The 15,733-nt window shown below is 38.2% G+C and overlaps 1 protein-coding gene across 3 annotated transcripts; it reads left to right on the top strand.

The window, feature by feature from the left end:
- The first annotated feature begins 1,365 nt into the window (after positions 1-1,365).
- On the top strand, positions 1,366-15,506 carry LOC103697730 (protein STICHEL-like 4). 3 transcript variants are annotated; one of them, XM_026801354.2, is made up of 9 exons: positions 1,366-1,554; positions 1,728-1,811; positions 2,057-4,274; positions 4,971-5,190; positions 5,459-6,016; positions 7,135-7,786; positions 10,694-10,757; positions 11,384-11,472; positions 14,922-15,506. In XM_026801354.2, exons 3-9 carry the CDS (start codon positions 2,268-2,270, stop codon positions 14,965-14,967), a joined length of 3,636 nt encoding a protein of 1,211 aa, XP_026657155.2. In that variant the 5' UTR covers positions 1,366-1,554; positions 1,728-1,811; positions 2,057-2,267; the 3' UTR covers positions 14,968-15,506. The 3 variants fall into 3 exon arrangements, with proteins under 3 accessions (XP_026657155.2, XP_026657154.2, XP_008777870.3); XM_026801353.2 differs by lacking the exon at positions 14,922-15,506 and adding an exon at positions 13,642-13,977; XM_008779648.4 differs by lacking the exon at positions 14,922-15,506 and adding an exon at positions 13,652-13,980 and having other exon boundaries at positions 1,367-1,554.
- Positions 15,507-15,733: the final 227 nt, after the last annotated feature.

Raw genomic sequence — 15,733 nt, 5'->3', positions numbered from 1 at the left:
AAAATCTAGAGACACTTGGACAGGATTTTCACTGAAACACTCAATTGAATTCATTAGTAATCACAAGATATACTCAAATGCTTTGAGCTCATCAAAATCAAATGGGGTTTTAATCAATCACTCCACAAAGAAGTTCAAGATGGATATACTAATAAAAAATTGAATCGAAGTTGTCGACAAAATGAAATGGTACCTTACACAAATAGGTACTGTACGCGATTCATAAGAGGTAGGTGAACTAGTGAATCATATGTCTTATAAAGAAACTTGTCAAAAATTTACATAAGTCAATTATTTTTTAGTGCTTTAGATTTTAAAGAAGTCATATTATGACTAAAAAAAGTGAAACAAAAAGTGCGACAAAATTCTACTAGCATCTCGACATGGAACAACATTTGATAAGCCAGCAAAAGCAACATAATTCACCACTTATTTTATATAAAAAAAGTAATGCAGAAATTTCACACAAATAAATTACATACTAATTCGCAATATTTTTTCAACGTAGTACTCTATCAATTTTTAAGCATTATCTAAAAAAATAAAAAAAATTACAAATCGACTATTTAAATTTTTTAAAGAAGATTTTTCAGTATTAATAAAATAGAAAAATGTATTTCTCATCATTAATATATTAGCTCACCATAATTATGATAATATATTTTCAATATTAATAATTTGATAACATTTTCCTCGCAATTGTTATCAAGAAGATCGTGCTCCATGAGCACATATTAAAGTATTTAGCAATATAATTTTTTCAAAAAAAATATCAAAAGAATTAAACACCAATCATTACATGTTTATAACTATTAATGCGAGTAGAGATGCCATAAAATTCATCCATTTCATTATTGATATGATGATTTGACAGTGATGAACCCTGTAACGTCTTAAGAACCCGTCACATCGCCTTCCACTCATCGTTTTCTGGCCGTTAAAGGTTGGATGTGTGGGCCCCGCTGTGTCTGCAGATTCACTGTATCACAATAACGTATAGAATTTTTGTTCCCTTTCTCACTTCCTCTCTTCCCTCCACTCGCCGCCCATCAACGGTCAATCGTCGATCCGACGGCTCAAACGAAATAAATTCTCCCGCCACGGGTTCCCCCTCGAAGTGGCGATGCGGATACTAATGATTGCGATGGCATGCGGCCCCTCCCCCTTCTCTCTCCTTTATTACTCTTAATCCAGTTTAAGTTAATTAAATATAGTAACTAATTAGAGGCAATCATTATATTGTTGTCCTCGAAATCCCAAAAATTCCCTTTAATCGGGACCGTCAAGATATAGGAAGTATCCAGAAAGGGGACGAGCGCATCAAATCAAAGAGTCGGTCTAAATCAGAGGAAAATATGATTAAAAAGAAATATTAGCAAAAGTTCTAACGGGCGAAAGCACCGCCCACAGGTACACCGGGCACGGGGCCAGCGGCACCCCACCGACTCCGTTTCTCTCCGAAGGAAATTGCCCGCGACTTCATGTGAAGCTTCGAAAGAGAGAAGGATAGGGAGCCGAGGGATCGAGATGCGAAGTATGCGATTATCTCTTCTGGTGAGTGGCTCTGCTAGCTCTTCTTCTTGAATGAGCTCTTCTCCCTCTGTTTTGATGGTTCTTGGCTTTCAAATTATCCGAAAGGATGGGGGGTTGTAGGTTTCTGTTCTTGAAACGGGAAGCGGACGTAAAGTTATACGATTTTGATCTCTTTTTCGGTGTTCGTTTTGCAGGATAATTCTTGATTTCGGTTTCGAAGATTCTGGTTTAGCGGCGAGTTGAGTAGCTTCTAGGGTTACTCTCGATTTCAGCTTCAAGTGAGTTTGTCTCTTCGTTTTTTTTTGTTTTTTTTTTCAATCTTTTGGCCATGTTAAAGAAAAATGATTTGTTTTTTTGCTAGCTTTTCTTTAATAGAGCTTGAGTTCTTGCGGAGTCTTCGGAATTTTCTTTGGCTTTTGTTGATCTTTTTGAGTTGAAAACAAGATTCTTTCTTGCCGCCTGCTTCAATTTCAAGAATTCAGGGATTGAATTAATGGCGGGTTATTTCGTCTCTTTTATGAAGGGAGAAGGCATATGGGATTCGATTTCGTGGACGTTGGTGGAATAGATTGAGATGAAATGCATACTACGGTTCGGCATTGTTATTACCAAGACCAAAGATGGCGATTTGGAGTCCGGAAACAGCTATTTATGCGTTTGTTGTTATGGTGCCTCAAGAAGAATCGATTAGGTTTTGATCATGACCACGGCGGTGCGCAGGAATTTTCTTAAAAATGAGCAAGGATGAGTATGGCGCCATTAGCGACCATCTCCGCAGCCACGTGCACCTGACTAATTGCATCCACTTGAAGAACCACATGCACCGCCACAGCCCCAACCCGGCCGAGAGGTCCCTCATGAGGGATCTCATTGTCCTTCAGAAGTCGAGATCACTTAGAGATCCCTCCACCAGTCCTTCATCATGGCTTTCCCCTTACATTGTTGGCAGCAGCTATGCTAAGAGACCGGCAAAGGATGGTGGGGCACAGAGTGGAAGGAGATCTCTAGGTGTTGATGGGCGAACGGAGGTCGGACGGCTGTCCACAAGCTCACCACAGGCTACTGGTGTTGCGACATCAAGAGTTGCTGCTGCAGGTTCGAGCAGCTATCGCAAAATTGAGGGCAGAGACATAGATTTTGAAATGAATAAAGGGGAAGAGCACAGCAGGAGTCGAAGGAGTAATATTTCACATGAAAGCGACAATCCTCCTGAAGACTTATCCCAAAAGGTGGAGACAAAGGACAAACGTATCTCCCAGAGGGCTACCCATGGACAGGGTGCCCGTCTTAAGACTCTCTCAGAACAATTGGAGGAGGTTGTGGGTCCTACAGACGATGAGAGGAGGAATCCTTCTCACTTATGTCAGCATCGGAGGCACACAGGCGAAGAGAAGATCCATGAGGAGCCTGAAGCAAGCAGTTATGGCCACTGTACTGGGTCGAACAGGGGGAAGAAGCGCAGGTTTAAAGGTGGGAGAAGAGCTTGTGATTCTACTGATTCGAGAAGTGCAGGAGCTCACAATAAAATGTCTACTGATTCAAAATCGTTAGCTCAAGTTTCCATGAATTGGAAGGGTTATGTGGGGGAAGGATCAGAAGAGGATGCTGAGCTAGAATTTGCGCGGGTGCCAAGACATGTATGTGGGATTCCATGGAATTGGTCGAGGATTCACGATAGAGGTCAAACATTTCTAGATATGGCAGGAAGGAGTTTGTCCTGTGGTCTATCTGATTCAAGGCTGAGAAAAGCTCAAGGCCCTGTTGGACGAAGCCAAGGGAATACTTCAAACATGCCTCAAATTGCATCTGATCATTTAAGTTCGTCAACAAGCTCTGATTCAGAGGCACTACCATTACTTGTGGAAGCATTAGGATCTCAGCATAGTGGTTCCAGTCCTTATTTGGCATGGGATTATTCAGGAGAACTTGGAATATTTTCCAATCACGGCTTAAGACATGAAGACTCTGACCTTGCATCTGAGGCAAGGTCAGGTAATCAGCAGAAATCTAGAGGGTGCCGCCATGGTAGGCATCGAAGCCTGACCCAGAAATACATGCCAAAAACCTTCAAAGATCTTGTGGGACAAAACTTAGTTGTGCAAGCTCTTTCAAATGCTGTTTTAAGAAAGAAAGTTGGGTTGATTTATGTCTTTTATGGACCTCATGGAACAGGGAAGACATCTTGTGCTCGTGTGTTTGCTAAAGCTTTGAACTGCCAATCTGTGGAGCATCTGAAACCTTGTGATGCCTGTGCTTCCTGCATCTCACATAATTTGGGTAAGAGTCGAAATGTGCTGGAAGTGGGGCCAGTCGGTAACTTCGACTTTGAGAGCATAATGGATGTTCTTGACAATGCAATGCTATCGCCATCACCATCACAGTATAGAGTGTTCATTCTTGATGACTGTGATACCTTGCCCCCTAATTCATGGAGTGTCATCTCGAAGATCATTGACCAAGCACCCAGGCACGTGGTCTTTATCTTTGTCAGTTCGAATCTTGACCATTTGCCTCATATAATCATATCCAGATGCCAGAAGTTCCTTTTTCCAAAACTGAAAGACTCCGATGTCATCTCTACCTTGCAGTGGATTTCAACCAGTGAAGGCTTAGAAATTGACAAGGCTGCATTGAAACTCATAGCATCACGATCAGATGGATCCTTAAGAGACGCTGAGATGACCCTTGATCAGCTGAGTTTGCTCGGGCAAAGAATTTCTCTTCCTCTTGTTCAGGAGCTTGTAAGTTTTTCCCTAGTTCTATTGTCTTACTCTTCGTTTTAAGTTATAAACTTCTTGATATGGTGTAAAATTTTCATCGTCTGCATTTCCTAATTCAAATAGATTTCACTGAACTTGAATATGCCTCTAACTAAAATGTCAAACTTAACATAATCAGTATTTGAATTTCCTAATTCAAAATCAAAAAGTATTTGAATTTTCAAAAGTTTAAATGAGAATCTTATGGTCTGATTTTGAATGATGAAGAAACAGAGAAATTTGGAACCAAGGACAGAATGATATGAATTCCAGTTGTAAATATGGTTATTGCGAACAAAAAGCACCATTTGTACCTTAGCAGTCATATCTTATGTCATAGATAGTTCGAAAGATATAATTTCCAGGTCTACCATTTTCAAGGATGAATAATTCATGTACACTGAGGTGATACACCCATATGAGAATTGTGATCTCATCTTCATAGTTTTAACTTTTAGCCACCGCTTGAGTTCGGCAAGTGATGAAGTAACCATTGCCCCTTTGTGGCACATTTCGAAACTAGGATTCATCAGAGGCTGTGTATAGTTCACTTCAACTACCCTAATGAGGGAAGTTACTGCATTGTTCTGCTGTAGTAAAATCTTGACTTCTAGAAGTCAGTTTGATTTTGCAGTATCTGACGTAAACCATTCTTAATGTTGTCTGTTCCTTTCCCAGGTTGGTTTAGTGTCTGATGAAAGATTGGTAGATCTGCTTGATTTGGCATTGTCTGCTAACACTGTGAATACTGTGAAGAGCTTAAGAGAGATAATGGAAACTGGAGTGGAACCTCTGGCATTAATGTCCCAACTTGCTACAATCATTACTGATATCCTTGCCGGTAGCTATGTATTCACACAAGGAAGACTACGCAGAAAGTTTTTTCGCCGACTGACCTGTAAGTGAAAATTCTTTCTGCTTCAACTTTGTATTTCCAAGTCAGATATTGGGTTACTTTTTAGCTACTATTGGATTTCATCTTCTGCTTAACTCTGCTGCAAGTAAGTGTCAGTACATGATAGTACAGCATGTCTCTTGTGTGAACTGACTAGGTCCATCCTGCTTTGACTCAGTTTGCTGAAACATGCTACTATGCTACTATTATCGCCTTGCTAATTTCTAGGGTTTGCACACCTTATTAGTGTCTTAAATTTTGATTATTTCAGTACCCAAGAAAGATATGGAAAAATTGCGTCAGGCTTTGAAAACACTATCTGAAGCTGAAAAACAGCTGAGGGTGTCAAATGACAAATTGACTTGGCTTACAGCTGCTCTGCTTCAACTTGCTCCTGATCAACAATATATATTGCCAAGTTCTGCAGATGCTAGTCTCAGCAATAGCCCATTGGTGCTAAACAACTTCAGCGACAGATATAAACCTAGGAATTTTAGTAATGAGCAGGATGAGATGCATATTTGTGATAGGAACTGGTCAAGAGGAAATGCAATTGGGAGTCGTAGCAGCATAGGTGGTAATGATGTAGTTCGTGGTAATGGTAAGATGATTGATAATCATCTCAGTGGAATGGGACATGGTGAGCACACTCCATGCAGTCTTATGCTGTCCGGTGGAGCTTCTAAAGCAGGTAAAGGATATAATTATGGCAAAACCAACAAGGATAATGAAAAGATCTGGCGAGCGGTACTTGAGAGTGTTCAATCAAGCTTGCTGAGGCAATTTTTATCTCAAGAAGGAAGGCTAAGTTCGGTCAGCCAAGCTGCTGGTAAGATCTTAAATCCTCGCAAGGTCCACATATCCTGTGTTTGACCTTATCACGTCTATTCCATAGCAAGAAACATCATGTTCAGTTATAATATTGAGATGTTCTTTGAATATTGTACGATAGTTGGATCAAAATTGTGAAAATAACATGAAAATATTCAAACAAATACACTGAGGAAATTTTGTATCAAGAAGGTAGGCTAAATTCAGTTAGCCTAGTGCTGGTGAGATCTTAAATACATGTTGCTTTACATATCCTGCCTTCGACCCTATCATGTTTAATTTCTACAAAAAGGAACAACATTTGTAGTTATAATGTCTAAGACTCTAAATGTTTTTTGAATACTGTATGTAGCTGGATCAAGATTGCGAAAATAATTTGAGAAGGCCGCTGGTGGGAGATATAGCTGTAAAAGCAATGAACAACAAAGAAGAATTTACAAAGTTGGTAGCAAATAATTGAGATGAGCCTTTGAAGTTTCTATAGTTTATGAGGAGATTCTTGCATGCTAAGGTTATTTGATCTGTTGAGTCCTCATTGTTTTTCATATCCTACATGCAAGTTATATTTTTGTTCCTAGTAAAATTGTAAAACTTGATTGATGTTGCCAGTGTACCAAGTTGGAAAAGTCTCTTGGTGGTTTTACTAGAGTCCTGGGTTCAAATCCCACCTTCACCGTGGTTTAGGGGGTTGAGGGTATTTGTGGGAGGGCTTTCCCCTGTTGTGTGGTACATTGCTCGTAGGCTCCTGCCAAAAGGGTAAAAAATTGTAGAACTTGTTCATGATGTTATAATTTGGAAAAAGACAGTTGCAGCTAGTCTACACATCCTGAATTATTTTCCATTATTGGTGTTATTTAAAAGGTCTGCTAGCTGTGAAAACAGTGATATTAGATTAGCATTTTAAATATGGGACTATTAGGTTGAAATTCTCCTTTTTACATGCTATCTTTTCTTGCATAATTCTTGTGGTCCTCCTTGCCTCACCATGAGCATTCCTGAATACATCTTGCCATGTCAACCTTATTCCAACAGAAGATTCTTGAATTACTTTGAAAACTATTCTAATCTTAGTGGCTTAAAATGGAATGATTGATGTTATTGCTTTCCCCCTTGCAGCCCCTACTGTGCAATTGTTGTTCAGCTCTCATATAAACAAATCCAAAGCTGAGAAGTTCAGAGGACAGATTTTACAAGCATTTGAATCCGTACTTTCTTCTGGAGTAAAACTTGATATCAGATGTGAATCTAGGAAAGATGTGAAATCAGATGTCCAAAATCAACATGTTTTGCCGGCTCCTGAGAATTATCATATGACAAGGCGGCAATCTGTCACCAATCAAAGTCCACTTTATCCAGGGTCAGAAAAACCTATCAGAAGGCTTCCAAAAGAAAATGGTGTTAAAGGGATTGGCTCTAGTCAAGCTAGATGGTTGGACTCTGATCCCCATGTAATGGCAGATGGTGAAAACATTGAAACAGGAGCTTCTTCTCTAGAGCATGGGAATGTTGAATTAACTAATAACAGTATAGTACCTAGGAAAATGGCACTTGGAGGTGTATCGGTTGTAGAAGCTTCATCTTTGCAGCACCAGGGTAACTTGGTTCCTCATAGTAGGGAAAGTGATGGACAATATCGGAGACAAAGCTTGGTTAGAGGAAAAGTATCCCTTGCACATGTCATTCAACAAGCTGAAGGTTGTTCACAGCGAGGTGGGTGGTCTAGACACAAAGCAATATCGATTGCTGAAAAGCTTGAACAAGAAAACTTGTAAGTACCAGAATTGCAGTTTTTACCCATAGTATCTTTTGATTGCTCTCATAGTTTTTTTGTTATTTGTATAAGAAAAAAGAAAAATCAAGAGCAATTACATTATACGTCTGGTTTGATTGTATCCATCTGCATTTCCACAATTGGTTGGAAACTAAATTTACTATTAAAGCTGCTGTGTTAAAATTATCTAGGTTGGATCATAAACCATATAGAAAATCAGAAATATGTATTCTCTGTGGAAAATATTATTAAACTTTCACCACATTTGGAGTTGAGATATGAAAAGGATCTTTCTCACTAGGTAGTTGTAAATTGTCTCATGGACATGTAGAAATCCTCTCAAACAAATTGTTTCTGTTAAAAAAATAAAAACGAAATCTCCTACTGATAATATAATCCTGAATGTTATTTTGATATATTAGACATGAGTAGGTCCTTGTAACACCTGTTTATTTATTTTAACTTTCTCAAAGAACATTTTATTTGTGAGACTGCTTAGTTATCAGATAAATCCACCTTTTATATTATTTCTACTGATTTTGGTAAAAACTATTTAATCTGTATGGTATTCATATCCACTTGTCAATGGTGTACAATCTTCCCTCAGCTAATGGACAGTTGATATCTGCTGATCTTTCCTATCAAGTTAACTAACTGTGGTAAAAAACCTTGTCAAATAGCTTTTAATTTCTTTGCCTGCAGCGTCCACACATATACTTATATATCTCAACTGTTATAATGCAAAAGATCTTGGCCGTGCATCTTCGGGTTGCCCGGCCATGAACTTTTTATGATAATTCAAAGATACATTACACCATTAAGGCTTCCCAAATCTGCAGCTATCTGCTATGTATACTCGATTTTTGGTAAAGACAACCTTCCTTGTTGAGTACTTGCCTGTTTTAATGGAGGGGGAGTGAAACAAGTGAAGTATGCTGGACAAAATGGGACTATATTTATCTAATTATGTATAATAGTAAAATACTTTTGATCATGTAGGTGGTCACAGTCGTCCATGCAAGTTATCAAAACAGTGTGTTGTCTTTTGCCGCTATTCATAAGGTTCCAGGGATTTTAAGGCATAGGTGTAGGTTCAGCAAGTTCTGACCCGGGCTCCACCTAAACACAGATGAAATAAGCGCGTCACCAAAACCGACCTGATTATAACTCGGTCGGATTCAGGTTTGCTTCCTGAGTTTGTTGTGTTCCATTGGGCCACAATAGGTTGGACATACCCTTGTTACCTAGTGTAGGTCCCTAGAACAGTGGTTGCAGTGTGGTGAGCTGCAGGTTAGCTCAATCTCAGTTCGGGTGATTAGAGAGGCCTTGCATTTTATAGTTAAGAGAATGAACAAAAAAAAAGTGTGAACATTATTTGGATTCTCAAACCTAGTTCACTCCTGCTGATCTTTTCATGCTTTAACATATGTAGTTGACAAGTAAAACTCTAATTGGATTGGCAGGTTGGATATAATCCATATAAATAAATGGGTTGATATGGATATTTTTCTTCAACCTGACTGGCAAGGGAGTTTCATGTTAAGGGCTTTTTGACACCATTACCACTCACACAAGTGAAAGGCTAATTGTGAGTACTGAAGTATAGTTAATTTTATATGATTTAAGAAAAACATTATATCAACCAAGATATACATTATTCGGAGTTGCATAGTCAGAAAAAAAAAAAACAGAAGTTTCTATTTCAAAGATAACATATCGTTAAGAATTTTTCATTGGCCATTCTTAAACAAAGTTGAGTATTTAGTATTATTGGGGTGTGATAGTGAATACTGACATTCCATTCATTTAAACTATTGCCCCCAGTGCCTAAAACTACATAAAAGGTTTAGTAGCTCAACCCATCAAATCCAGCTTAGATTATAAAATTCTATCCTAAACCGAAAAATTCCACTTGTGAGGCTGCATTTTCTCAATCTTAGGCCTCCGCTTTGATTAATGCACATGCTTGAGAGGCACAAGAACTAAATGCTTTCCTCCACGTCATATACTTAGATCCGATCTTTATATCAAATCTTAGCTAATCCGCTTGAGGTCCAACATCCTTCTTCTCTGTGCTTGTTTATTGCCTTTGTATCATCCAATCTGATTGTTACATCAAGCTTTCCACAACCTTATCCCATTCATTACTTGGGATCCTTATTTTTCCTCTCTGCCTGTTTCTTTTCCTCTTGAGCTTCTGATTGGAATTTCTCTGTATGCTTTACTTAGAGCGTAGAAGAGGAATGACTCCTTGTGTATTGACACTTGATAGCTTCTGATGGGTGGGTAGGAGGGGAGGGAGGCTGAGAGAGAGAGTACTATTGAGCTGGGCCCAAGCTGTTCATGAACTGCTTGGTTAATTTGCTGCTCTAACTGATCAGGCTCCTTTTTCTTTGGTAAGGCATCAGGCTTCTTTTAAGTTTGATGTTCAGTCTGATCTTGATCACCACCCGTTCTGCAAGACATCACATAAAGAGTCCATATGTATTCACTCTTGTACTTCACTCTTATGCGTACAATACATGCATAGAATCACACAATGTGTAAAATAATAAGTAATGAACAGCATTTTACCATATTTGTATTGTATTTAGGTATAAAAGGCTACACTCTTAACTATTTCTTCCAGTAATGTTCATGTCATAACAAATGGTGGAAAAATTTAAATCATCATGAATTTCATCCTTCTATGTGGAAATTTTGGGTGCCTTTTTTAAACTGTACTTGGAAGTTGGAACTATGCTAGGATGTTATGCACTTGAAGGAATGCTGCCCACACATTTACTGAGCAATGTGTTCTATATATCCATTACGCATTTAAGGTGTTTGGTTAATGTATTATCTGAACTGTACTTTAAGGAACAAGCTTGTTTGGTTGTATTGATAGTTACCCTAAACATACAGGAGATTGGAGCCCAGATCGAGATGCTTACTCTGCCGGAAAGCTTCTAGGATAACTCGAGCAAAGGTATTGCACTGAAATATTATGTATTGCATCTTTGTATGCATAGTGCTTCCCTTCTCCTGAGTGCGAATTTTTTAACAATCGTAGAACAAGGTTGATGTGCTTGTTATGGATGATAACAAGTTACTTTCTTGTTAGTTTTAAACGGCATCTTCAATCACACCTGCAATTAAAAGCTGCAGTCTAGCTTTCCTTACCAGTAGTCAGTATTTAATTAAATTGAAGGACGCCTGGTTCAAAAAGGGCTTGGTATTTGTTGATGTGCGCGTGGGCCCACCAGGCGGTCCAATTGTGCGTGTTACACGGGCGGGGGGTAATACCACCCTGATAACAGAGAATCCAAGGTCCTGGAATGTCGGTGCTTCATATAAATACATGGTGTCTAATATGGTTACGATGGCCATTGACATAAATTGATATCTTTGTACAAGTAATTAATATAGAAAGAATATTTATTCATCTATATTTTTTATCATTAGGCAAATTAATTCTAAAAGATTCTTATTGTGAGGGATGCCGAAAACAAGAAGTTGCTGTAGCTTTCATTATGTAATTTAGTTGTAATATGTGTGTGTGCAGTCACCTTTTCATAATGAGCCTGCTATTCACTTTATAAATTGTCTCTACAGCTCTCAAATCTGAGAATCAGGAAACGGAAACCACAGTCTTTGTTGAAGCTTGTTACATGTGGAAGGTGCCTTCGTGCCAGATCACCAAGGTAATATCCTGATTTATATCTGATAATAGTCTCAGTGATGTCTAAGACATCACGTGTATTACTTAGTTCTCTTTTTTTAGTTTGTTGTGTCAGTCATTTTAGGAAACTTTGTACATTCATCAAAAAGTGAAAGAATGAAACATGCAATCGATATTCTTTTATGTTGAAGTTTGCAAATATCTCTTTTATTCTTGTCATTTTGTGAAGAAATTGGTCAAAGAAGTCCTCCATATCTGACGATTTCTGCTTGAGTTCAACCTGAATCTATATAAAAGATCTCACTGGCTGACGCATACTTTAATTTTTGATGCTTTATAAGTAGATTTCACAATATATTATGATCTGAACACATCAAGCTCATATAAGTTCTTTTAGTCTAGAGCTTTGACTAAGTCTTCCATTTGATGGTGGCATTGTTAGGCTGAAAAAAGTCCAGTAAAGAACTCCAAACCTACTGAATATTTTTATATGCACGTGATATACAGTGCTTTAGCTCTCCCAAGATTTGTGTTGCTACGATTCTGTCTCCATGTGTTAATGTATTCCTGTTGGAATGCATTTACTATAAGAAATGAACTTGTGCAGCACACTTGTGTAAGCTGTGTCTATATGTGTGCGCGCGTGCGTATATATATATACATATACATACATACATTACATATATCACTAAATTGCCAGGTTCCTCAAAATTGATAGCTAAGCTATGAATCAACTTATTACTGGGCATTCCCCTGTTACCACGATCCACCTATTACAGGGAAAATTTTTTCTTTCATGCTCGATGCTCGTTGAACCCAAGGTCATCTTTACCCTCCAACTGGAGCTTCTCTGAGTTCTTTACCTGCCATATTCTCAACCTAGAAGTTGCAGTGCCTGGCATAGATCACTCTATCTCCAAGTGCCTAATGACAGTTGCATCTATGCTGTTTTGGGTAATCAGTCTCGAGCTCCATCAAAATTAATTTTAATCTGAATCTCCATGGAGGGAGCATCCAGACAGAATTAGATGCCATGATTGTCTAATACTATGTTATATTATCATACATTATAATATTTTAAAGCGTTATGAAGCTGAGCATGATTCAAGTTTAATATAGTCTGAAATCAAGCTTCTCAGAATCACTTGACAACCCTACGTCTAATGCCATTAATCTTCCTTTATTTAAAACGAAAATTGGCAAACCATAAATTTATGTTCCAGTTGAACTCCAACTTGCACCTTGGTTAGGGTAATTTGTGAATAACTATCATAACAAATATTATCCTAAATAGAAATTGACTGAGGAAAGGAGTTCCCTTGGATATTATGTATGTTGTGCCAAAAGGCTTTCTGAAGATTCTGAACCTAAAAATTGTTCCCCAATCATATGAACACACGCACACACACACACACACACACTCTCTCTCTCTCTCATTAAGCTTCTCCTTGGTAGAACTAATCTGATTGGTCAATTATGATGCTGTATCAAAGACACTTCATTTACCCTCTTCTATTTGGACTCCAAGATGATATGGACAACTCAGTAGCGAACCTTACTACCTTTTTCAGAGTTCGTTGGGCTTGTCAACGTAACTGAATAATGTTTTCTGCTCATGCTTATGTTTGGAATATATTGAGTCATGGGTCAGAATTCAAGGTGATCAGTTGAGCTCTCCAGCATAACATGGATCCTTAAAACACAATTTAATATGGTGTGGGTGTTTTTGTGAAAACCCACTAAGATTAATAATTTAGGCATCTGAGGCTTTCAGATGCCTAGAAGTCTTAGGCGACATCACATGTATCATGGATGACTTGCAGTTACAGATTGTCGAGGATTAGTTGGTATGACATTTTGTTGACATCAAATGTATCTCAATTGTGAGAGAATACTTGGAGTGGCACTAGTAGTACATGAGTTATGATTCATATTGGAGTAATGTTTCGGGCAGATAAAATCGAAATAGGAGGAAATTAGGATAAAGCGGTGATGATTCAGATCCTCATAAGCCTGCATGGTGTTGATGAAGGTTCAAGATCCATACTTGAACAGTGATTTATTTTGGTGGTTCATTAATATTTTCATTTACTTCAGGCACTTCATTTTAATGATGCAAATATCTTTGTTATGAACTAGTTGCCCTATGTTAGCCTGTTCATAATTTGGTCTTGCATGTTTCTGTGTTAAGTCATGTGCAGATATTAGAAGTTCTTCATATGTTGTCATTCTATACTGAGACAAGCGAAAGAAGATGTCATAATTTGAGCATCTGATGGCCTTGGATTTCTATTTAAAGCCTCAACTTTTGATACATGTTGCCATGAAACAATTTTATTGTGCTTTCTCAAGTTTCACTGGTTTTAAACTCTTTTTTTTGCATAGATTTCCATTAAATTCTGATTATTGTAGATTTATAAACAAAGTCTATTCCTAGAATAAGTGTACGCCACAGATTAAAGAGATGGGGCATAAGCTCATCCTTGGCCCACTGGCCTAATCAATTTAACACTCATTGGTCTGTTTATTTATAGTAGTATAGTCTCCTTTTTTTTCAATTGTTTTTTAGTATTTGCACCAGCTGCTTTTAGTAAGATAATAGTTGTTATTGTTCATCTTCCTAGTGTATATCAAATTGTTTATCCTATAAGATTTTTAATTCTCGACTTTTCCCCTCATCGCAGCCTTCTTTAGATTCCAATGTGGGTGCAATATTACAGAATACATAGTTTCTTGTATGGGTGATGCATAGATATCTCCAACATTATCCTTTTTTTTCTAAAATCTCACATAGGCTAGTTAAACCAGAAATCCCACCTGGTGTCCCTGTAAGTACTGACATTGCATGCAAACGTCATGCTTTTCTTTTGTCATTCGTAACATTTTTTCTCTACTTCTTTGTTAGACTGTATTCCTATGTTCCCTTAAGCTAACATAATAGGTTGATTTGAAATCTATACATCACGTGTTTTGGCAACTCATATGGAGGAGTTTTGACAGACAAGCGATAGATTTGCCGTGACATTAGATGACTTGAAAGCTGGATTTTGATGAGATTGATGTATTGAGTTATGTAATCACTTTGGGGCTTGCATTAAGTGCATAAAGAGGGTGCTTTGTTTCACAAATTGACGTTTTGAGCAAGCTTAACATTATAGCCACAAGAATTATATAGTGATAAAGAAATGCTCTCCGAAAGGGTTATAGATGATGGACAACTTATGTTTCCATGGAGTCTCATAGGATATACTGATATTTATCACACTCATAAGGCAACTTCTTTTTGCTTTTTTTTTTTTTTTGTGAAAGCTTTCTTTGGTATTTGATGTTTGTTCTGTTTCCCATTATTGCACTCTTTTGCTCTATCATACCTGCTTTCATGTATAGGATGGTGGTCTGCAACGGGGATTATAGTTTCGTGGAAATTTTGTTTATGCTTTATCATACCGTCTCCATTTCTGATACTTGCAGTCTCCTCATCCGCCGCCGCCTTCTCTCTCTTTGCGAAGCCAGTTGACTGTGTGCTCGAACAGCATAAACTGAGGAACAAGCCAAGAATTGCAAGAAGTCGGATGCCTTTTGCAATTTTTAGCTTGATGAGGAGGGAATATAGTTACTACTCTTCCCCTTTGCTATGAGTGAAAATGGACAGTGAAATATCTGATAAAAAACTTGATCAACAGAGTTTCTCCCAATTGGAGAATGTGATGAATTATTGCTCGGTGATGGTGAACGTCTCGTTAAAACTAGCTAAATGATATGGAGGAGGCTTGGTCTCGATCTTTACCTTGAGTGCTCGAACCAATTCATTAGAGACGATGTTGGTAGTGTTTCCAATATCGATGATATGATCACACACAAAACTGATCACACGCTTAGCATTGGCGCGGCAAAAAATGTCTCCTGTTTGGGTAGTTATTGAGCAGCACTGCATGAAGGGTCTCTCCATCTGCGTATCTAACAAGTTCAACATCTTCAGTAGTTTTTGAAATCCTTCAATGGCATTTCAATAATCCTTTTGGTTATATATGCAAATTATTTTGGATGTGATGATGCTGTATGGCCTATCTCCTTACATTTGAAGCATCGACTCGTAGATCTTCCTTGGTCATCATCTAAATCAGTATTGGAGGTACAATGTGAAGATGAGGAAGGCTTTTCATAGCTTTCTTGAACTTCTCGTGCTTAGGCCAGGGTCCTTCGGCTCTGAGGCTGACCCCAGATGCCACTATTTCACTTCACCTTATCCTCAACATCACCATCAAGAACAAGGATCCACGTCG

The sequence above is a fragment of the Phoenix dactylifera genome, unplaced genomic scaffold, assembly GCF_009389715.1.
Source record: "Phoenix dactylifera cultivar Barhee BC4 unplaced genomic scaffold, palm_55x_up_171113_PBpolish2nd_filt_p 000257F, whole genome shotgun sequence".
NCBI classification, from domain to species: domain Eukaryota; kingdom Viridiplantae; phylum Streptophyta; class Magnoliopsida; order Arecales; family Arecaceae; genus Phoenix; species Phoenix dactylifera.
The sequence above is the reverse complement of the archived record's forward strand: the minus strand, read 5'-3'. Positions and strand labels throughout refer to the sequence as shown.